At 37.6% G+C, this 25,542-nt stretch overlaps 1 protein-coding gene across 4 annotated transcripts in view; it reads right to left on the minus strand.

Moving 5' to 3' along the window:
- usp54b (ubiquitin specific peptidase 54b) overlaps positions 1-25,542 on the minus strand; it is a 100,941-nt gene that overhangs the window by 46,174 nt on the left and 29,225 nt on the right. For 3 of the 4 annotated variants that reach the window (XM_052611493.1, XM_052611494.1, XM_052611490.1), the window contains exons 2-3: positions 21,785-21,927; positions 17,276-17,982 (exon numbers count right to left, since the gene is read on the minus strand). In XM_052611493.1, coding sequence (XP_052467453.1) covers positions 17,276-17,422 — 147 coding nt within the window. In that variant the 5' untranslated portion in view covers positions 17,423-17,982; positions 21,785-21,927. The remainder of the gene's footprint in view (positions 1-17,275; positions 17,983-21,784; positions 21,928-25,542) is intronic. The other variant, XM_052611491.1, reaches the window with a different exon arrangement.

Raw genomic sequence — 25,542 nt, forward strand, 5'->3', positions numbered from 1 at the left:
TTTTTTGTCTGTTGATAATTTACTAGTCACTTTGTCAGATCAGATTAGATCAGATTTTTCTGTCTGTTGCTATAGTCACTGTGTCAGATTACACAATTGTTTTGTCTGTTGCAATGGTCACCGTGTCAGATGGATGATGCAGTTTTGACTCCTAAAATCCTGTGGTGTCAAGAAACATGTCAGACTAACATTACATGTTGCTTTTTGACCAGTCGCATGCCGTCACACAAACACATTCACTTGAACACATACAAACGCACTCACGCTAAATCACTCGGTCACTCACAAACAAACGCTCTCTCTCTCTCTCTCTCTCACACACACACAGACACACACACACACACAAACACAAACACACACAAAATCACTCTCTGTCTCTCTCTCTCTCTCTCGGCATATCGTATTGATTTTTATGTTTTAAGTATCTTTAAAATACAGTTAACCAACTCAGTCGGTTGCTATTGTTTCCTCAAAAAACATAAAATCTTTTCCAATACGGGACTCGAACTCTGGTAATGGTGACTCGACTTGGACTCGACTCGGACTCTTCTTTGGTGTCTCGGACTTGGACTCGGATTTGAGACTCGACTCGGACTCGACAGTTGGGGACTCGACTACAACACTGGAGTGAAGCTGTGCTTTGTTATTTTCTGTAGGGTTTGTGTCCCCTCCAGTCTCTCCATACCTTACTGCAACTAATACACGGGCGAAGCTAATTAACTTATTTACTGTTTTACATTAGGTTATAATGCAGGACAACGTGTGTTGATGTTTTTTGGCTGGTTCATTTAATTTTTAACTAATGTAAATGACTCTAAAATGATGGTAGATTATAGATTTTTTTAAGAATAAACCTAAATAATTAGTGCTGTGCCAAAACACAAAACAAAACTAGAGCTGTGACAAAAAAAAAAAAAATACATATAAAAATACATAAATATAGATTATGATATGCCACATTGTCCTTAAACCTGTGAATGCACACTTTGACCATGGTGTACCAGCAGCAACCGCAAACACAATTTATTTTTTTAATATTTCAGTTAGACACTTTACAATCCTTCAAGTTCACAGAAGCAGCTTTAACCTGCTATATCATGAATACTGAGCATTCTGATGTCCTACTTGACATTCTCCTTTTTGCATATCTGGACGCAAGGTGTGTGACGACAGTAACATATAGCAACCTGCCGTGATTCCTCATGCAGTGACAAATTTGCTGTCCCCTGTGCTGCAGCGAGACATCTCATCAACCTGTGCGTGTGGCTCTAAACCACAGCTAATCTACACTGGAAAAAGGCAGAGACAAACAAAGGGAAATAATCACAAACTAATCGCTAAGTGCAGGTCTCCCCTGAGACTGGCGGAAAATAAATAGATGTGTTTCATAACTAATACACAAAGCATCTGCATTAGGACCGAGGAACAAAGAACACTAAAGCCCCTTTGATTGGGCTGAATATGTGAAAGGGGATTATATAATGCTTTTTTCTTCTTTATCTCCATCTCCTTCTAACAGTCTTTTCAAGCACCCACTTTATATCTCTTAGTGTTATGAAATGATCCTACGGGTCTTTACCTAGAGTCAGGTCGTATAGATTATGCACTCAAAATGGACTACATAAAACATTACAGCACTATCCTTAACAAGCATCTAATGGCTTTCTCATTTCCAATCAAACACTAACACACAGGGTCACACACACATACAAAGCAGAGCTCCGGAGTCTCAGCTCTCTTCTCTGTTCCCAAAATCCCTGTGGCAGCACTACGTGATTGTCAGTTCAGTCTCAGGGCAGATTTGCTGCTAGTCTCTGCAGCTCTTAAGCCTGGCCTGGTTTCCTCTCAATACACCCTCAAAGAGCTCTGCGCTTGTGTGTTCCGACCTGCCTGCCCTTGCACTTTATACATCTAAAATAAAAAGTTATACATGCTGTAGCAGACAAGATATTTAAATATAGGGAATAAAATGTAAATTCGCTATCTTTTAAAATAAATAAATGCAATTTAAATTCAATTATTTAAAAAATGTAATTATTAAAAAGAACATTATTATTATCTCTGGAATACACTGAGTGAGGAGATGTCCTTCAAACAGACAGATTTACTAAGTTGTGTTAAAACTTGTCGGTTGGTGCCTGCTCCAAGAGCCATAGTTTGAACCTGGCCTGCAACATGTCCTGATCTTATTCTCTGTCCAGATCCTATTTCTAACAGGGGTGGTGGGTGGGGGTGGGGTGAAGACGAGGATGATGAAGATCAAGAGGTCAAATCCAAGGGCACTAAATCACAGGGATACATGCAGGAAAGTCTGTAAAAGGTACATAAACGCTGATGTAAGTTGTGTGCCTAATAGTGCAGGAAAATGAGACTAGGCTTAAGCAGATTAAGCACAGACCCTTTCATTCCAATCCACTATTAAATGGGCCTGAACCGAATTCATGCACTCAGACTCTAAGAGAGACCAGTTTTGCGACCTATCAGGGCCATATGAAAATGCTCGGAAGCAAAACACTTCAAAGGAGTGAGGCTGAATTTAAGGGCTCCAGCTGAAAGAGAGGAGCTGAGCAAAGCTGAAGGAGTGAAGAGATGCTGAAGGATGACAGACTGCATTCTAGTGCCGGAGTATGCACTTTTCTCTGCCTTTCCTTATTTCTTTTAGTAGTGATGAATCGGCTTCCAGCTGAACAATGAGCTGAGTGGATATTGGTGAGGACCAGCGGTTAGAACCACAGTCGCAGAGAGGGCATAATGAGATAGTGAAAGAAAAAAAAGAAACAAAGACAGAGAAGAAGGGTAGGGCAGGGAGATATACATCAAATATATATATTTTAATGAGACATTTTAATAACGTCTTTGATTTAAATGTCAGTCGGTATTAGGGTAGGGTAAGTTTGATTCATTTGCGTAAATCAGTTCAAACTGTCTGTTTTAATGAATCAATTCAAAATGCTGATTCGTTTTATTCACTCAAAAATGTTCACAGAAGTACAGAGCGAAAATTATTTTTCAAAGCTGTAAAAAAAAAGTTTATCAGAGTGTGTATATAACTCAAAATTTCATGTTTAATTCAATAAGTCACTTGCAATTTCCTTGTAATTAATTATGAAATTTACAAGCAATTACTTCGTGAAAATTGTTTCTACAGCAAGTGTTTTGTGTATTAAAATACTGTTATTAATTAATTCATAATGCATTAATTCTGGATCCTACTGGTGCATATTTAAAAATAAAAATAATAATACAATTCTGAAATATTTACTAAAAAAACGGTAACCATGACTTGATTTTTTAACTAAATTTTTTCAGTAATTTCATTAATGACATAAAATATTTTCAATGTAATTGGTAACAAATGGTGGTGAAAAAAAAACATTTCAGAGCAAATGCATAAATATCAAAACGCTGAATAAAAAAAGTAATGACAGACTGAAATAGTATTGTTTATGCCACAGTATCTTACTGGAGAGTCAAACTCAGGTACTGTAAATATGCAGCATTCTGCAGTGTGGGCCCCTGCTTTACATGGTGAAAATATGGCGAGAATCTCATGCAAACAGCGACAACTTTAAGCACAGTGATAAATGACACTCTCCGACAGCAGCCCTGCAGATAGGGCTCTGATGCTATAAAGACGAAGTAGGTGAGGGGCTGCGTCGAGTAGTGTGTGTGTGTGTGTGTGTGTGTGTGTGAATCCCACGTGGGCAGGCTGGGATGACTCAGAGTGTCAGGTGCACACACACCACCATACCCCTTCCGTCCAAAACCAGTGTCCAATCGATCATCCCCAACTCCCGAGGGGAAGGTGAGTTTGCAGCAAGATGCGGAAAAAGAATAACGTCACAGGTCTTCAATCAAATGTTAATTTAAACATACATACATATGGATATGGATCGCATATGTTTCCCACACTGCTGAATCTTCATGACCACAACAAAAGAAGTCATGTTTTACCTGAGAATCTGAGTTTGCTTTTTGTATTGAATGTGATTAATAAAAAAAAGACTGTGTATCCCAAAAGAAAGGCAAGAATTGTCTTTCTGTTGCTATTTCCTCATTAATTGCCTGCAAGAGCAACTTTTAAACCTGTAATCATTGTCCAATTCAGGAGTCATGAGGGCCCATTCACACAGAATGTGTTTTAACATTTAAAAATGTGAGACTCAGGGCAGAAGAATGAAAAATGAAATGGTCTAGGAACCTGGAACCTCTTTTGACCTGAATGCTTCATTTTTAGATCAATGTGTCGTGCTACACTGCAAAAGATGAGAGCACAATGGTCTAAACACGTTAATTTAGAGCAAAAACACAATAATTTAGGGTGTACAGACACTTCTTTTAACTTGAAGGCTGCATTTTCATTATGCAGATGCCATCTAGCACGTCTACATAAGAAACCAATAGAAATGTAAAAATGCTCTAATCTAATTCATTCAATTAGATGTCAATCAAAAATTTACAATGCAAGTGATGAATAGTTCAGAAAGACTGGTTTAAATTAGCCAAATACTTTTCTGAACTGAATCACAGGCTGGTTATTAAACAAACATCTAACATACCTATTGAAATTCAAGCTGACTGTTGATTCAGTTTTTGATATGAACGTGTGTGTGTGTGTGTGTGTGTGTGTGTGTGTGTGTGTGTGTGTGTGACAACTGTATATTTGGCAATTTAATGTCCTCTATTCCTTCATTTCTATCTAATGGAACAGAAAAATAAAGTGGGCACAGCCTGTCAATCATCATTAAAGGCTGCAGAGTGGACAGCTTCCAGAAGACAGTTTGCAAACGTTTGAAAGGGGCACTGAAAAATGCACAAAGCTGTAAGAAATGGGCCAACACCAGGATGAAAATTAGAGAGGGGGTCTTTTCATGTCCTACAGCAGAAAGGTCTCCAAGTATCTGGTACCTGATCAAGCCTGCTGGCCACAATCTCATTTCTTTGATACTCTCACTCTCCTCTGCCTTCGGGGTAGTAATTCATATGACAGACATTCTGTTAGGTCGTTGTGCGTGTGATTAATTTTGTGGGAGTTGTAAAAGAAGTGGTCCTAATGGACTCTTTTCTTTTTGTTATGTCATATTGAGTTCTCTCACACTCTCTCCCATTGTTTCAGCCTCATGCCTGAACTATACTAAAGTCTCGCCACTATGGAAACAAGCCAAGGCAAATATTACAGGTTTTTTAAGGGTTTTTTCAGAGAAGACAGAACTGCTACAGATTTAACATTTGGTAAAAGTTTCAGTTTTTATAAAGGTGGTACATTTCAATCTGTCCATATAGTCATGAACACAGTGAGAAAGTTTTACACAGCTCTCACTGCACTAATCTAGTTACCATGTAATTTCAGGTTTGCCAGATATGTGTGTAAATTACCTGAGCCAAGTTAAAGTCAATTTCCAGAAATACCCAGACATCTGGCGTACGCAGACATATACAGCAATCCATGAAGTTTCAAGCCCATATTACTGAACTCAAATACAGCTAGCCTTATTATTTTTGACAGAGCCATTAGAGAACATATCTATGTATAATTTATCATTTAAGGCATTCTCTCTGCCCAGTTTCATTCTTCTTTACATATTATTTCACAGTAATTAAGACCTGGTCCTTTATATCATGAGAAGTGGTTTCTCTAGCAGGATCTCTACCAATAGTGATTAAAGTCCAAAAAGTTAGTGTTTGTTATGAGGTCTGATGTGTATCTTTTCCTGTGCAACAACAGTGCAATGGTTCAGTGGTTCGGTTTAGTCAAAAATAGCAAAGAGTATAATTATAAGTTAATTATAAGTATAAACTACATATGAAAAACAATACTTTCAAAAGATAAGTCCCCTGATAAATATTTTAAGTAAAATGCATGTCAAACAGCCCTGGCCTTCCGTACATCTAACTCTTCCCACCACAAACAAACATCCACACACACACACACACACACACACATACCCTGCCTCATGCTAAAAAGTATTTTGTGTTTTAACTGATCTGCTGTCCCACTTCTTGAGGACACTAACAGCTACAAATTGAAACATCTGTAAGCTTGCACAGTTCTGAGAAGGATCCACTTCAACATCAAGCACAAACCAGGTAGGACAGATTATTTATATTGTGTAAAACTAATATATTTCATGTCAAAACTATATTTTACCTATCAAATTAAATACATTCTTTTACTAAAGTTTTTATGTCTTTTAAGTATCCTGCAACATTTATGATGAGGCTATGAGCAAGAAGTTTTCATAGTTTCAATCTGGAAAGGCCCTGATTTACTTTTCTTTTCTTTTCTTTTATTTTTTGTGGCATTTCTGTCAGTAATAATCCCGGGTTTGTCTGAATTTCTGCAATGTATACAGACATTTACTGATCCGTATACACCTCTATTCATGCAGTGTCTCACTCAAAAAGAGAGAGTGGATATTGAAAGAGACCTTTTTTACACCATGGACCAGTTACGTTTTTGAAAATATTCTCGCAGACCAGCTGGAGGGTGGATATATATATATATATTATTACTGGGCAATGATTACATTTTTTATCACAATTAATCGCATGATTTCTCTGCATTGTTATGCACAAAATTCAATAATGAATTCAAAAGCACTGTATTGCGCACTTTTATTTTAAAAGTATCGCTCCACATCCAGTGTAAACAGCATCACTGATTATAATGGGTTCTATCATATTTTGCTATAAATTACTAATCTTACCACCAGAATAAAAAACAACAACAATCCAAACAGATTATTTAAAGGGGGGGTGAAATGCTATTTCATGCATACTGAGTTTTTACACTGTTAAAGAGTTGGATTCCCATGCTAAACATAGACAAAGTTTCAAAAATTAAGTTGTACATTTGAAGGAGTATTTCTGTTCCAAAAATACCTCTTCCGGTTTGTCACAAGTTTCGGAAAGTTTTTTTCGAGTATGGCTCTGTGTGACGTTAGATGGAGCGGAATTTCATTATATGGGTCCTAAGGCACGTCTGCCGGAAGAGCGCGCGCTCCCGTATAGCAGAGCACAGCAGAGACATTCACTGATCAGAGCGAGAGCGTCGCGAAATGTCACAAAAGGAGTGTGTTTTTGGTTGCCAGGGCAAGACAACCCTGCACAGATTACCAAAAGAGAAACCGCATTAAGGGACCAGTGGATGGAGTTTATTTTTACAGAGCATCGACGGAGTTGTGCAAGTGTTTGTGTTTGTTCCCTGCATTTCGAAGATGCTTGTTTTACAAACAAGGTCTAGTTTGACGCCGGATTTGCACATCGTTTATTTCTTAAGGATAATGCAGTCCCAACGAAAAAGGGTCACGATTGTGTGTTGGAACCGCAGGCTGTGAGTAAAACTGCTTCAAATATCTCTGTGTTGTTAACTTAGCTATCGGCGCGTAAGCACATCAAGTAAACAACATGCAATGTTGTCATCAAACTGCACTTTCCACATGTACAGTTTAAAAAAATAAATAAATAAAAAAGACGACAAAGTGGAACTTTCATTTTCCAAAACCGCTAAGCAAATATATACAGTTTCAGTACATACCACATAGAGACGTTGTTGCTGATGCTGGTCTTGTTAAATTTCAGCCTCTGGATCTGATTCTGGATCATAAATATACGCTGAATCTGACTGTTAGCCATGGTTTGTTTTGGTTGGTTTTGTCCTCACGGTGTCACAGCTTCCAAACGCTCTCAACGCAAAAGCCTACTGGCGCTCGTGATTCTTTAGCTCCGCCCACACGTCACGCCTCCAGTCGGTCGTGTTTTTCCGGGAAAAATCAGTACAGACTATCTTTCTCTTATGAATATAATAAAACTATGAAGGATGCAGTACTACTCTATAGGTACTCAAGATTAACAGGATATTGAGTGAAAACGAGCATTTCACCCCCCCTTTAAGACGCATCATTAAAAGTCGGTTATATCTGCCTTCATTCATAGTTCTTAAAAAGTAGTTAAAATATACCATTGTTATGTTGTTTCCATATCAATGCAGATTCGGTGTGAATATATAGTTAAGATCTCAAATTTTACAGAACAGCAATAACATTTTTTTATTGATTGACTACTATATAAAACGACATGAAATTCACGCTCATTACATTACATTTTACAAATGATTCTATCATCAGTGAAATTAAAACAAACAAAATAAAAAATAAAAAAAGAGTCTATCAAAATCACAGATTACACAACATTTTAAAAAGGTATTTCCCGTATAAGGCAAAGACCAAACATAAAACATAACTGTAGCATGGCCATAAAAACTTTCTATTCCTCCAAAGAGTAGCCTACATAAATGTTTGACTTTCTGAAGTTAAATAAATTTTTCCTGTATTATGAGACCAGTTGAGTGTTCAAGGAGGTTACAAGATGGTGACAACTAGCACAAACCTGTCCTCCAGAGAGAAATGTCTGTCTACCACCAGCAGAACAACACATGAGGGTAAGGGGGCGACTGACAGGGAACATGGCATCATAATCTGGCTCACTGCACCTTTGCAGATGTGTGACAGGTGTGAGAGGAGAAGAGACAGGTTGCAGCCCCTTCTGCTACAGGGAGGTAAGACCAGATCTCCAGTCAGGCAGACCAGACGGCACTAAGGGAATGAAGACTGAAGATATTCTATGGGGGTTAAATGTTTACGGGCACTTCCAAAAACAGCAATCAATAGCACAAACAAATGTGGGAGCACATTAAAAGAACATTTCATCCAAAAATGAGAATTTGCTCACCCTCAGGCCATCCAAGTTGTAGATGAGTTTATTTCTTGATCGGATCAGATTTGAAGATTCAGCATTACATCAGATCCTCTACTGTAGAGTGAATGGGTGCTACAGAGGATCCATTGGTGACCAAGTGACATAATACTAAATTTTTGCAAATCTGTTCCAATGAAGAAACAAACTCATCTTTATAATTTTTTTAATTTTTGGGTGAACTGTTGCATTAAGTATAAAAGTATTAGGCCTGTTTCTTTATATATGGCAATATGTAAGTTTACAATGACCTTCATTCTCCGTATAAGCTATAAAACTTGAAGTCATCCAGTACTTCATCCCTTGCCTGTGTGTTTGAAACTGTTTTTCCTGCCTACATCTGCATCCTCGCGGTCTCATCTCAGGTAAGGTTAGGCAGCTGTGTGACAGGAACAGTCAAGCTATAATGGCCCATTGGGACCTTTCCATGCCGCATCTAGGTCCAGCCCAGCCCATTAATCTCTACTGTAAACAAGCCAGTGCCTGCAGATGTTTGTGTTGCCTCCAGCTCTTTGCATGCAGCAACTTTTTGAACAGGAAGTTGCAGTCCACCTGGTTTGTCGCATTAAAGAAACTTCAGCTTCAAACTAGATATCGGTTTAGCTCCAGACAGACACTGAACTCTAAATACAAGTAGACCTGCAGAAATATGGCAGTGCAGGTGAACTATTTAAGGTTTATTTATGTTGTTGTTGTTTTTAACAGCTGTCTTTACACTTGCCACAACATTTTGTATTGTGAGTCAGATGACGATGTAGCCACTATTTCATCACACGGATACACACCAGATTAGAACTGCTGTGCTGTTCTGTTCTCTTCTGGCATACAGTAAAAGTGCTGCAAACATCACAGGCACAAAAAAATAAAAACGCTGGTTAATTTTAAAAGATGCTTCTTATCTCATTTCAAGCAATAAACAACTATTCAGTACAATATAGTATTATATGATACACAAAATGTTTGCCTATATTTCATGCACTAAGTACATTTTCGGTGTATGAATCCATAGAGTGTTTATCATTCTGCTGTATACTGTATCATAGCATATAGTGCAAAGTAAGCAGCATGGTAGACTTGCATAGTGAGCAAAGTTAATTTTGGGGTTACCCAAGGTAATACTTTTAGATCCATGTGCACAGAAGTGAAAAGGCATACCAGTCATTGTTTACTTAATTTTTTTTTTTTTTTTTTTTACTTTGTGTCTAACATAATGTACATAAATTACCATTAATGAATATGGAAACATATTTATCCTTGAGCCAGCAATCCTCAAAAGGTTTACATGAATGTAATAATTGTCTTTCTCAATTCAAGCTCATCAGGACAGGATGTTTTCTTCCTGCTGGATTATTTACAAATTATTCATCTTATCATACTAAACAACTATTACTATGAACATAACCAGAAAAAAATCTAAAGAAACTAAAATAAAGAAAAAAATGAAGAAGGGAATAAAGAATGGGATAAAAAATAAGGAACGGAGAAAATTAGACAAAATGGGAGTAAGAAAGAAGGACGGAAATGAAAAGGAGAGGAAAACTAGAGGGAATTAATGAAGGGAAGAGGGGATGATGAAGGAAGAATGGACAGAAAGTAAAAAAAAATGAAATGGAAGTAGGAAAGAAGGAATAAAAGAATTAAAGAACAGAAGTGAAAGGAAAAGTGGAAGGAAAGTAGAAAATGAAAAGGAGGAGGATGGAAGAAACTAAAGAAATTAAAATAAAAAAATGGAAGAAGAAAATAAAAAAAGAAGATATCAGAAAGTAAAGAAAGATGGAAAATAAAAGAGGAGAACAGGAGGATGTAAACAAGGAAAGAAGGAAAAGTACATTCAGAAGGAAAAAAGAAAGGGTAAGAGAAAGAGGAAGGAAGAAAGAGAAAAGAAGTAAATGAAAATGAATGGAAAAGAGGAAGAAAAATTTAAAAGGAAGAAATAAAAGAATGAAATAAAAAAGGTGTGAAAGTAGTAAATAAAAAGGAAATAATTGAAGGAAGAAAGGAAGGATGGAGATGAAAAGGATTGGAAATTAATAGGGCAGCAAAGAAAGATAGAATGCAGAATTCAGGAACAACGAAAGGAACATACTGTATAAAAAAACATTATTTAAATAAAAGAAAGTAGGAAGAAGGAAGTGAAAAGTACAGGAAAGAAAGAAAGAAAGAAAGAAAGAAAGAAAAAGAAGATACTCTGTCCTGCAGTTTGAGTAATAAAATAGATCTTGTGATTATGCAAATGAGGTATTGTGAGGAGTAAAAGAAACATTGGCATGCCTCATTAGCTCCTCTCTGTCTTTCTTCACCATTATTTCTTTTCATCTCAAGGTATTTCTGTCAGTAATGATTGTGTTCACAGCTGGTATGAGGGAAGACAGCTGAAAAAAATAGCTTTTTAAGTGCCACAATCACCATAAAATCTAGATTTGATCAAGTTGGCTGGCAGAGGAAATACATTAATGAAGGAAGGAAAGCCACAAGACCCGGGCCAGAGAGGAGACAAAGGTGGTGTGGTATGGACCCTGATAATTACCGGCAGCAGTCCTGGCCCGGCTTCAGTCAAGCACACGGGCTGTTTATTCAAATGAGCTCTGATAAGGCTTAATGTGGACAGCGGCTTATTGCTCTCATCCTAATGAGAAAAATCACAACACTCTCAGAACAGGTGCTCCGGCAGACAAGCAACACAGACAGCGCATTGTAAAACAGCACTAATGGCAGCTGAATAAGGGAAAGAAGAGATAATAACAGGGGGGGGGGGGGGGTGCCATGGTACGCTAACAGGGCAGGTGACGCTGGAGGCTGTTTTTAGGCTAAGCATATGCTTCATTGTGATTCCCCATCTATCCATTTAATACTCAAACAAACAGGTTGTCTATATGAATATAGAGAGAGTTATTTCTGTATTGTTAGCCTCTCTGATGGATGTTTCTACAAAACAGTTGCCATTTGTGCTTTGAATTGACAAGTTATGCAGTGGTTTTAACAATGAATAGCTGATACTAAAACCACATAGACAAAAACCCAGTAACTATTTTTGTTTTTTCCTTTTCTTCTGTTGTGTCTCCATTAGTATTATATCATTTTTCTTCATAAACCAATAGACCAATATTTTAATTGAATAAAATATGAAAATAAAAGCTGTAATTTTTCTTCATTCTTTCTCTGTTATATAAGAAGTGATACTAATGGTTTACATAATGAACTATTCCATAAAAAAACTACTTAATAGCAACATGCTTCTAAGAAACAAAAATTTACTCATTTTTACTAATTAATATATATATATAACCTTGTCACTGTCAACCCTGTTGCCTTCGTGAAAGGATACATTTAATACATCTAAACATGAATTAAAATGTATTAATCTTGCTTTAGGTGGCACAAGACATTATCTGCCTGACAGACTGTATAAAATCTTACAGAAAAGTACTTTCAGGAAAAGGCACCAACTTTACAGAATGACCCTGAAGTAATTTACTTCTGCCGACATTTTAAAATGAGATATGATTAGACTCATCATAATAAGTACATGATTAAAAAGTGTATTCATTATTTCAGCAAGGTTATCTCAGGATACAGTAAAGTAAGCCCTGGGCTCTCAACTGAAGCTCTTCCAGATTTTAGAGCAAAAACAAAACTTGATAAATTAAGAGCCTTTCGTGTGCTTAAGATGCAGTGGGATGAGAATGTGCATGGAAATTTAGAATTCAACTACCGAGCTAAAATTAACCACCTAATCACTGGAGGAGTCTGTCGAGACCTTTTCCAAACTGATATTAGGTAGAATTTCGTCGGTCTGGAAGTGACCTTTCTTACAGGACTGAAGTCTTAAAGGACTAGTTCACCTATAAACTCTCCCTCATGTTGTCCTAAACCTGTATTACCTCTGTATTAATATACTACTATATTATTATATCTTCTGCATAACATAAAATAAGAGATTTTGGAAAATTAAAATGAAAGGTCCAACATTGTTTCTGTCCCCAATCTACTTCAAAACATCTTCCTTTGTGTCCCACTTAGTTCACCGCAAAATGAAAATTCTGTCATCATTTACTCACCGTCAAGTTGTTCTAAACCTGTATGAGTTTATTTTTATTGCTGAATGTAAAATAAGATATTTTGAAGAATGTGGGTAAGCAAACAGTTGCCGGTAGCCATTGGCTTCCTATTGGGAAAAAAATACTATAGCAGACAATTGAAACAAGAAGCACAATCTTAATAGGACATTTCGCAACGCTTCAGTTCTAGAATTAAATGTACAGTACTAAAGTACTGAGATGATTTCGTGCTAACTACACTTAACAAAATTATATATGCAAAATTTTTGTTTTTGATGATTTTTAATGAGCTGAACTCAAATATCCAATACTTTTTCTATGTACACAAAAGGCCTATTTCTCTCAAATATTGTTCACAAATCTGTCCAAATCTGTGTTAGTGAGCACTTCTCCTTTGCCAAGATAAAAGGCCACATAAAAGGTCATATCCAGCATCTTCACCTCCAAGATCGTCTGAAACCAGCCACCCGGACAGCTGCTGCAACAATCAGTTTACATATCCAAAGAATTTCTGCAAATACTGTAAGAAACCGTCTCAGGGAAGCTCATCTGCATGCTCGGCATCCTCATCGGGGTCTAAACCTGACTGCAGTTCGTTGTGGATCAAGTGGCCCATGGTGGCGGTGGGGTTATGGTATGGGCAATGAACACAGGTGCATTTTATTGATGGCATTTTGACTACCGTGATACCCTGATGAGATCCTGAGGCCCACTGTTGTGCCATTCATCCACGACCATCACCTCATGTTGTAGCATGATAATGCACAGCCCCATGTTGCAAGGATCTGTACACAATTCCTGAAAACTGAAAACGTACCAGACAATTCACCCATTGGCATGTTTGGGATGATTGGCATATACAACAGTGTGTTCCAGTTCCTGCCAATATCCAGCAACTTCACACAGCCATTGAAGAGGAGTGGACCAACATCCCACAGGTCACAATCAACAACCTGATCAACTCTATGTGAAGAAGATGTCTTGCACTGTCTGAGGCAAATGGTGGTTCACCAGATACTGACTGGTTTTCAGACCCTTTTTCTTCTTGAGTTCAGCTCAAGAAAAATGGGGGCAGAGTCCAAAGTGTGGCATTTATAATTTTGTTCAGGGTTTTTCCTAGTACCATTTAAAGGGTTGCGTTCTTACTTATGTCTTGGGCAGCACCAGTTCTGCTGGTTAGTCTCTGCTCCGGAACAGGAGCTAATTTGGTTCTTGAAAAGGCAGTCCAGTACTAAAACGCCAAAAAGTGGGTGGTTCCACAATTAGTTCTGGTACTGTGAAAAGGTTCCCACGGGGCAAAAGGCCCTAATGTACCTTTATCATCTTTTATGTTCAGCAGAAGAAAGGAATTCATGCAAGTTTGGAACAACTTGAGGGGCAAATAAATGATGACAATTTTTATTTCTGGTCTGAACTATCCCATTAATTCTCAAAAAAAAAAAAAAAATTCTAAAACGTACAAATTGGTTCCCCAGGCAGATGGCAATGACACAGAACCCATTTAGCCAAGGCTCTTTCCAGCACTGTGTTCGGACTAAAGGATTAGTATAATAGCCCTACCTAATAATAAGTCTCTACTGCGAAATGAAGCCAGGACCTTTTGCTCCCACACACCTGGTTAGCCTGATCCAGCTGATAATGATCGCATTCATCACTGAGCTCATTTTGCAAAAGCTCAAATAGATCCATGGTGCTGGACTTGGCTTTTGAATGAAGCGCCGTAGAGGGTCCACGTTAACCCATTTACAACAGCACACTCACGACGCATGATGCATAAGATCTTTGGAGAATTGGCTGTGGTGCGACAGTATCTCACATATGATGAGCTAAACTAGAGGGGCCTCTCTAATAAAATTCCTGTCTAATGTTTGATAAGAAGTTAATTTTGCCTTCACTGGATCTGTGATTTGATTTTGCTCTTTCAATTAAGTTGCGAGTGAACAAAAAAGAAAAGTGAAAAAAACACCCTCCAGCATAATACTGCTCCCTAATCCCTGTCCAGCACTGTTGCAGTGACTACAAAGTGATTATTAAGGATTCCTATAAGTGGAGAGAATAAAAATTGTATGATTTGGTAACGTTTTCTTTCCTTTCTTACCGGTTTTCTTTTTTCTCACTTACTCTTTTTAGCCATATCTTCCTCAGTTGGGCATGTGCTGGATATGTACACATATACATCTTTACATACTGTATATGTATGTACAGTATATTAACACACATGTTATTTCAGTTTTTTAGTTGTTTTAGTTTTATGAAGATAAAATAAATGAAATGACAATGTTACCTGGAATATATTTGTGTGTGTGTGAGAGAGCTTGTTTATGTGGTTAACGAGGACACAAATTTGAATAATGACATAGGTATGACAGGTATTACAATGAGGGGGTGGTTTATGAGGAAATTTTTAGTGTCCTCGTAATTCAAAACGCTTATAAATCATACAGAATGAGTTATTTTGAAAATCCAAAAATGCACAAAGTTTCCTGTGAGGGTTAGGTTTAGGTGTAGGGTTAGAGTAGGGCAATAGAAAATACAGTATGTACAGAATAAAACCCATTATGCCTATGGAGAGTCCCCATAAACCACATATACTAACGTGTGTGTGTCTGTGTGTGTGTGTGTGTGTGTGTGTGTGTGTGTGTGTGTGTGTGTGTGTGTGTGTGTGTGAGAGAGAGAGAGAGAGAGACTAGTCTATTATGAAAATGTTGTTTTCAACATCCTGTTAAAGGGCGTCCCAGGCTATTTTGGGTAGGTAACAGAGAATGATGTTTAATTTATGAGCAGACAGACTGTTTGGCCAGACAGATTGGTGTAAGTGAGGACAGCCTACAACGAAGACCCAGATAAAGCTCTGCTAAACTGGGACCGGCAGAGACCAACAGTGACATCAGATATAGCAGCAAGAAAAAGATAGAATGGAAGAGAGAGAGAAACAGAGAGAAATCCGTAACACTCTGAATGAACTCTACAGACATCCCAGAATACTAAATACTGCTTCAATTGCTCAAATCATCTGTGAACAATTAGTTTTTTCTGAGCTATTCAAAAGGTCCAAGAAAAACCTTTGGCCGTAACTGGCAAAACTGTGAAAATGGAAATTATATTTTTAACCAGTCATGAAATAATTTTGTGTGTGTGTTATTATTATTTTTTTATAAAAAGTTATTTATACTTGTCCTTTTGACAATTGTATTGGTTTTACTTGCATATTTGTAATAAACAGTACATGTCCTTAAGTCGCTTTTTGCATCGTATACAAAATGTCCCAGTCACTTGGTAAAACTAAAAGTTTAAAGACACTATGATTTTGTTCCAATTTAAATGTACTGTAACACTTAAAAAAGAAAGCTTTCAGATTTCATCAAAAATATCTTTATTTGTGCTCCAAAGAGGAACGGAGGTTAGTGGCTGGGTCAGTCTCACTGACAGCTGAAACCATACAAACCCCCCCCCCCCCCCCCCCCCATCCTCACAACAGGGTTACTTCAGCCAAGCTGATGGGTTACAGTCAGAACGCTTTTGCATCATCTTCAGGAGAGTGGTTCTCAGCGCTGTCTAACTGGTGTACTTCATCAGTGAAATAATGGTGTGTTTAATTCCATCTATAAAGTCTTTACTCTGCTGTAAATACTTATTTTAAGCAACACAACATACAGAAGCCCATCACTGGCTCAGATTTCTGCAATCACCGGCTCAAGAATCAGCACTATTTTGGTTTAAAAAGATAATACAGAATGGTTGAATACACTTGAATTAAATTTTTTTTTTTATTTCCAGCCCATTTTAAATGAGCAATAAAGTAATTTTTAAACAATAGTTGAGTTAAATAAAACAACCCAGCATGTTGGGGAAAACATTTAACCCAACCAGCTGGGTCAAAGCAACTCAGCATATGTTCTGTTCAATATTTACCAAGCACTGGGTTGCCAAATAACCCAGCAATGGTTGTTTTTTGAACCAGCAAATATATACCAGCATATATATATATATATATATATATATATATATATATATATATATATATATATATATATATATATATATATATATATATATATATGAAGAGCTGAGATACAAAAGCCTCTAAAATGAGCATTTTTATCAAGCTCCTATGTTTAGGTCCAGTCATTTTACTCTAATGGCAATGTATAGGTCCTTTTCTATGCGATTACAGTGAAATAACTAACATAAATATAGGAGGCTGATAAAAATGCTAATTTTAGAAGAAAATTTCAGACAGCACTTAGAAGCTTTTGCATAATTCTTCATATTACCCACATACATACCACAGGAACTCCTCTTTTATTATACTGCAGTTTACAATAAAGCTACAGGCCAACAGTTTTGTTTACTCCTCAAAGCTGCGTTTGCCACCTGGTGTAAATTTGGAGCCTGTGCAAACATCACCTATAAAGCATAATGCATAAGCATAATTCTGATATAAAGCAAAATTTCAGACCTACCTGCAGTGCGCTGTTCAGGAAGCAGCTGTTCTGACCCGGCTCATTGCTCAGGCCTTTGCTGGGAGCGATGGAGGTCATGTTGCGTGGCTTAAACATCCCCTGCAGCCCGCTGCTGCCCGAAGCAAAGTAGTTCCGCTTCCACGACATGGGTCCAGCTCTGCTCCGCTCACCTCTCCAATCACCACAAGAGCCGCGTCCTTCCCCAGCTAATCATGCTGGAGGAGGAGGGCATCCTGAACATGGTGCAAATGTGTGTGTGTGTGTGTGTGTGTGTGTGTGTGTATGTGTGTGAATGCAAGAGAGAAATAGAGCAGATAGAGTGTCTGTGCTGGGCTGGTCTCTATGTTACTCCCATGAGAGAGGGTTTGGTCAATGATTAAAAAACGAAAAATATAATAAATGAATCTGCTGGAGTTTGGTCACAGGTGTGAATATAAAAGTGATGTTTTCTCTCGAGGGAAGCGGGAGAATCTCAGTAATGTCTGTCTGTCACGATTAAATTGCTCCCCACACCTGAGATGGTAAAATGGGGTCAAACGTAATGACTGGCCTGGTTAAAACCAGCTGTGTGACTGTTGCAGGGTTTGTTAGAGTAAGTGTGGCTGTGATCCAAGACACTGTCCTCACGTAGCTGTGTCCACTTTCTGTCCGCCGACTGCTCTTCAACTCTGAGCCTTCTCAGTATGTTCTCTCTTAGCCCAGCTGATCTGAAAGATAAATAATAATAACCTACATTCAAACACATTCCTTTCATTTTTCATACAATAAGTCAGCAGCTGAACTGGGGTGAAAAAAACCATCATAATTTTTGCACTTATTTTAACTTTAACACAGCTTAGAATTTTCTGTTGTATTCTCCTCACATAAAAAAAAACATGTAATCCTTTCAGAACATAACCATGTAAATTACTTTCTGGATTCTGTGTCTCAGATAGGCACCATTCCTCTTTTTATCTCTCTCTCCCCTCTGACTGGTATTTATTCCCGTGAAAGCTGAGTTTTCAGCAGCCATTACTCCAGTCTTCAGTGCCACATGATCCTTTAGAAATCATTTTAACATGCTGATTTGATAATCAAGAAACATTTCTTAAGATCACAGCTGAAAATGCTATAGCACAAAATAAGACCTGTATATTTGTAAAACCATGATGCATGTTTTTCAGGATTCTTTGATTAAAAGAAAGTTTAAAAGAAAAGCATCTTTTGTAACATTATAATGTCTTTACAGTCGCTTTTGAACAATTTAATGTGTCCTTGCTGAATATGTCATGATTCTGCCCTCGTGATTTTCTTTAGTCTTGAGGCAGGATCTTGACAGTGTGCATCGGGTCAGTGAAAAATCATAATACATTTTCTTCTTTGTGAATAATGACGATGATTAGTAATACTAGTTACTTTGTTTTATAGGCAAAATTAAATTACATCGACAACAAACTCCCACTGACACTCACGCTATGTAAGACATGAGACATGAGACCCGCTGGACCATCAATTTTTTTTCAACCTCTTACCCTTTCACTTTTTCAACTAGGAAAATGTGAGTGAGAGAGGAAGGTAAATAGGAATGGGTGCGGGAGAGGAAAGACAGCAACACTGCAGAGCTCTCCTGCCAGGATGAAGGCAGCAGCGTGCGGAGCAAATGTCCTATCCTACTACTACATAAATACACGCCCACGTTCACACACAAAACACACACTCTGTCCACATGGTCCATCCGGAACCAGAGCAAGGCCCCACAGTGTGACCTGTTCTCCTGAGGCAGAGGCAAAAAGAGGGATGTTCTGGTGATGAAGAACAGTGAGTGTGACAGACGTGAGGCAGGTGTTACGTGGGGTCGAGTAAAAACATCTTTCCTGCTCTTCTTAATCAGGGTCAGCTCTGTGTAAGCTTGGGATGTTCATGACTGTCTGTGGATCGATTCAATGACAATAGTAATTTAATGAATTAAGCTGAACAATTTCAGCACAAATAAAGGTTATGCTTACTTCAAAACAATAAGTGTTTGCCAACACAATCAAATTTATATATGAGCAACAATTTGTCAAAGATTCACCACAAAGTGACGTCTTGATTAAGAAAATCATCTATATTTTCAATTCAGATTATTAAGAGTAATATATTAACAGTAGGGGTGCTCCGATCACGATCGGCCGATCCTTAATGCGCATCTCGTCAGTAAAGCCGGTTCTCTAATCAGCGGTTAATTCCATCAGGTGCATGATTTCACATAGAGCAGCTGTTACTACACAGAGCCGTTGTTAACTGAGAAGATGCTCCAAAAAACGCTGAAAATGAAGTGGATTTGCGCATCTTCTCTATTAACAACGGCTCTGTGTAGTAACAGCTGCTCTATGTGAAATCACGCACCTGATGGAATTAACCGCTGATTAGAGAACCGGCTTTACTGACGAGATGCGCATTAACGATCGGCCGATCGTGATCGGAGCACCCCTAATTAACAACAGCATATTAAGCTTTTTAAATTCATGCTAAATATATTAAAATACAGCCGAATAAGAAGACTACTATGAGAAAAACATAAATACTCAAGTTATTTAAACTTATTTGGACACAGCTGCCATCAGACCCTGCAGTCTCAGAAACTGTTTGATAGTGAGTGACTGGCCTTCTTTGACTCTCTTGACTGACGTGGGAATTGACTTAATACGAGCAGGAGACAGACGTATCTGCATTGTGGTCGAATCCCACACTATGCTTAGATAGGTGATTCTCTGAACTGGAGAAAGTACACTTTTCTGGCATTCAGTCTCAAACCCCACTCCCCCATTTGAGCGAGAATGACATCTCGATGTCGAACCGCCATGTGCTCTGATTGAGCTAAAATCAACCAATCATTGATATAATTTAGTATGCAGGATGAGAGTGCAAGACCGAATTGAAGTACTCGATATCGGTATGCTTCGCCCCCGAAAGCGAACCTCAAAAACTTCCTGTGTTGTGGAAGGATGGAAACATGGAAGTATGCGTCTAAGTGATCTGTCATGACAAACCAGTCCTCGGACCTGATTTGTGATACAACATGCTTTATAATGGGCATTTTGAACTTCAGCATCATAACTGAGTGATTTAACTGATGTAGATCTATGATTGGACGATAAATTTCATTATATTCCTCAGAATTTAATGCAATCAAACAACCAGACGAGTAAACAGGGTCTTGCTTGTCATACAATTCATATCGAAAGTGATATATCAGACTTCTCATAGTCAGATAAATACTGAATTTAATTTCCCAGAATTAAATGCAGATAACCAATCAGACAAGTAAACACGGTCTGATTTGGTAAGATCAGCTCGGGCTTCCGAACCCAGAGATCGGGCAGATCTGGCAGGTAAGGAAGGAGATAGGGATGCGCCCGACTGTATAAGACTGACAAGACAGAAAAACATGTACACACAGAGCGCTTGCTGAAAGACGCGAAGCTGATGCCAGCTGCGCGGCATGTGCTTTTATAGCTTCCTGGTCGCTTTCGTCACCCCATCCGTGATGTCACGCTCTTCCATTAGACAGATTACACACACAATATTCTGAGTCGCTCACGCTAATCACGCCCCCTCCCCATAGTGTTTTCGACGCAGCTCGAGTTCCTGAAGAGGAACTGATGTTTTAATGAAGAAAGTCATTTATATTATAACAACACAAAATTTAAAAGGTATTTTAATATTTTAAAGTATTTAAAAAATATATTATTTTTGAAAAAATTTGTATGTGTGGAATCCAAATATCATGTGCACGTTGCTAACTTTATCATCATTTATTTTAAAAATTAAAGTGTTAGAAATAGCCGCTAATGCTAGTCCACAATATGCATTTTACGGTATTGCTGTTAATTTTGATTCAATCTTTTGTTTTAGGTATGAGAGTGTGGACACTCATTCTCAGTGGGCGGCAATGCTGAGGTCACTGAAGGAATTATTCAGAGATGGGGTCATGTGATGGGGTCAAGTTCTACATGGTACAATTGTGAGTCATGGGCTGCCATGACGACAGCGCAGTCCACCCCCACCCCAATCCCAAACCCCGTGCTGGTCGATGCCCCGGCCGATAAGGTCATAGACTAGCTGGCACTGTGCAACCATTACACCAGAGTGTTTATGCATTTACATAATGCATTGCAGAGCACAGCACAGCACAGCCAACAATTACTGAGAGAGGGACAAAGAGAGAGAGATAGAGTGAACTAATGAGAGAGAGAGGGAAGGGCCTCTCTGATTATCCAAATAAGCTTAGCCCAATATGGCATCTAATAACTCACAAACACAAGACCAACAGCTCTGAAAAAGCAGTGTCCTCTGGAGACGGTGGATAGGACCGTCTCATTAACCCAACAACAATCAGACGCTCGGGAACCAATCGAGAGCTACTATCAATCAGACCTGGTCAGGATGAACTATGGGAAGTAATCTCCTCCTGGCTTGTGTGTTAGTAAACATGTTATGCAACATTCTGGTGCACTGTGCGGCAACCACAAAGCCCCGCCTCCATACCTCCCAGTTCTGCTGGCCACCAATGCCCCTAAACACACACGCATCTTCCTAAATCTCCATTAAATGGCAGAGTTCCAGTAGCACACTGCCAGGATCCGCAGCCGTGGAGATACCTTGGCAACCACACAGAGTGCACTGGGATTCTACAAAGAGAGACAGGGACAGAGATGGATGAGCATGCAACCTCTCAGGATCCCTGAACTTTACCTCTACTGGGGCTCCATATAAATGTCCCAAGGATTGTATTTTTTGTAGAGCAAACAGGACTGTGTGATATACAAGGTTGAGAAATATTTTCATCAGGTTTCCTTATTGTACAGCAGTGAAACCCATCCAGAGAGAATGTTACTGACTTGTAATTACATCACACTGTTTAATTAGTTTCATTCATTTGAAATGTGAAACTGTTTAACATGAAATACAATCAGGCTCCAAAATGAACTTGTTATTCACACTTGCCAATTGAAAACTGACAAAATGTACCAGGTGTCAAAAATTTCTATATGACCATGAAACTTTATTTTTCATTCTTTTTTTTATTTTTTTTATTATTTGATAAAGCATTTATTTTTATTCACAAAAGATTTGATTTAGAATTTTTGTCTTGCATATTTGAGACAAACTCTGTAAAACTGTACTAAACACAGATGAACAATATGAATGTGTTCCTTTTTTTTATTGTTCTAGGAAAAACCACACAGTGCAGGGAAACATAAACTTGTAATGGCAACTTGTCAGTTGAGGCAAAAGTTTTTGAATCTGTAAGATGTTTTTATTATTATTTCTGAATATAGTTCCTTATGCTCACCAAGGCTGCATTTATTTGACCAAAAATACAGTAAAAACAGAAATATTGTAAAATATTGCACTTGAAAATAGACACTTCTTTATTTTTATCTATTTTAACATTTTATTTTTTCCTGTAACAGCAAAAAATCTGAACATTCCACAGTTATTTCTCCGGTCGTCAAAGTCACATGATCCTCAAGAATAATTTTTTATTATTATCAATGTTGAAACTAAATATTGCTTAATATTTTTTAATTTTGGAAACCACAATACTTTGACAGATAAAAATAAAAAATAAATAAACAGAGCAGCCACTTCAGGAAAAATTCAAGTTAGAGAACCTGTCTGATTGCCAGTCTTTGTCAGGATGACACAATGTAGGAGTGCAGCACTGCAGACTCTCACAAAAGCCACAGCCATTAACAAAGCCTTTATAGTGCTGCCACTGGAGACCACACTCACTCATCCACAAACTCTCTCAGGAGCCCTGAAGAGCAGCACACCATTTGCACTGTCATTCTAGTGACTGACTTAAACCTTCACCTCCATCAGAATCAACATTTAGTGCATTTATAGTTATAGAGCTGCCAATTCAGGCAATATTACATTCAGATAAAGAGACTTTGGGTTTTTAGCGGTGATGTTCAATTTATAAATTATAGTAAACTTTTTTTGAATTACAAAACCAGTCTGAACAATTATTTTGCAAACCAGACTGAATCGGTTGAGTCAATAGCACAAAGACTCATTACAGACTCCCAGTAATTTGGGTTAACAACTGAACTGACAACAGAGCTGTTTTAGTTAACTAAAATTTTACTATTAAACCATTTTTGTTAATTGAACTAAAGCAGGAAAAAAAAAATATTACGACAAAAGTAAAACTAAAAAAAGAAGACAACAATTACAAAAGGTTGCCCCTGCAAATAAATTAAATAAAAAAGTTGAAGTTGAAGTACAATATGACTAAAACTAAACGTGAAATAAATATAAATTAAAATTAAATCATAAAAACTAATAACAATTACACAACAATATTACTAAAACAAACTATAATTAAAATATAAAATAGCCATAAAATAAAATAAATACAAATAAAAATAGTTTATTGTAAATGTAAATTATAGTGAGGTTTAATAAGATGACACATGAAATTACAATACACACTAAATTTAAAATATGAATTTAAATAAATATGAAATTAATCTGAAATATGCCATGTATACACAAATACTCATCCTTAAGCTGTTCTCTTCGGTTCAACCAATATCATATTTCCACAACCTGAAGATGTAATTCACAGTCTCTCTACAGGTGTCTTCAACCCTGCTGCTAAATGGCCATTGATTCTTGTCTTTCCATTCCAGAGAAAAATGGAAGCCCATTCCCCAAACCAATCCCTGACTGAACTAAATTGAGAAAAATAACAAGTCATCATCTCAGGCATGAAGAATCATTTCTTTAGTTAGCACTAAAGGGAAGTTGTAACAAATGAGAGATAAAAAATATCTTGGTAGATGGGTGCAATAAGTTGAAACGGAATCATTGGACCAAGGGCTGAAGCATTTCCTGAGCCTGAATGCTGCACGACAGCCGGAAGCAGCCCTTCTGATGCCTGGGGCCTGCAGAGAGACTGACATCTGTCTGCATGTAGCTGCCGTGTAACCTCGCAGCTCTCTCCTCCCGCTGATAGGGATTGCGTGACTGCAGCTCGCCAGACGCAGCAGGAGAGAAACGCTGTGGAACTGTCAGACTGAATCCAGTACAATTTAATCCAGTGTCGTTTACTGCTCAGGGATCAACAATAAGGATTTTTTCTGCTTGCGCAATTGAATAAGAATTTTGTCACTTTCTGCACTGTCAACTTTTTAAAGGACTCACCACAAAAAATGTATAGCTATATATGCAAAACTAAAACAATGTCATAAAACCATTTAATCACTTGAGGAAATAGATTACAGAAACATTATTAAAGTGTCCATTTTTATAATTAACATAAATTATGTATTAATTGTTAACTTTAAAAAATACATATATCTGTAATAAATAAAAAAAAATTAAAAACATGAATGTTTTTTTTTCTGTTGCTATAGGTAAAAATATAATGTGATAAACTACAGCTGCTATATGCAAAAGCATTCATAAACACCCTTTTGCTGGAAAATTATATGATGCAAAAAATACTGAATTTATAATGCTACCAAGATAAACAGACACTACCATTCAAAATATGGGGGTCAGTAAAAATATTTTATGCACTGTATTTGAAAGACATCTCAAGGCTGCATGTATTTGATCTAAAGAACAGTAAAACCATAATATTCTGAAATGTTTTTACAGTTTAAAATAACTATTTTCAATTTGAATGTATTTTATTTTTGTGCAAACCGTGACACATTTTTTCACGATTCGTTGATGAATAGAATGTTCAGAAGAACAGTGTTTAATAGTTCCATACATGACAAAAAAAAAAAAACACTACAAAGGAAAATTTGCAAGACTTATAAACACATATTCAATAAAAAAAAAATATAGGGAAATTTCAGCACTGGTGCTATAGGGCTGCTGGCAATTTCACCAACTGGCCCACAATTCTAGCATACTGACCGCAGACCAGTGAATGATGCATCATAACTGGTGTGCCCTTCTAAGAAAACACTGGTAGGCTGCTGGAAGAAACTGTTGTATTGCAGCAGCAGTTTTTTTCTCCTCACAGGCCTTTCCTTTCCTCCACTTGTTGTGGGCGAGAGCGGCTGGCGGCTAAACCTAGATCACCAGCACTGAGGAGTTTAGAAGCCAGTGAAGCGGTTTTATTTCAAGGGACTTTTTAAAGGCTTCTGTTGTCATCCAATCCAATTGTGTTGTGATAAAGTGTGCTTCAAGGGATAGACACACACGCCAAGAGCAAACATGAGCTCTGGTCTTTTTCTTCACAACTGTTTTCACAGTTGTTTTCTCCTCTTTTTCTG

This window comes from Carassius gibelio, chromosome A12 (genome assembly GCF_023724105.1).
Source record: "Carassius gibelio isolate Cgi1373 ecotype wild population from Czech Republic chromosome A12, carGib1.2-hapl.c, whole genome shotgun sequence".
Lineage (NCBI taxonomy): Eukaryota > Metazoa > Chordata > Actinopteri > Cypriniformes > Cyprinidae > Carassius > Carassius gibelio.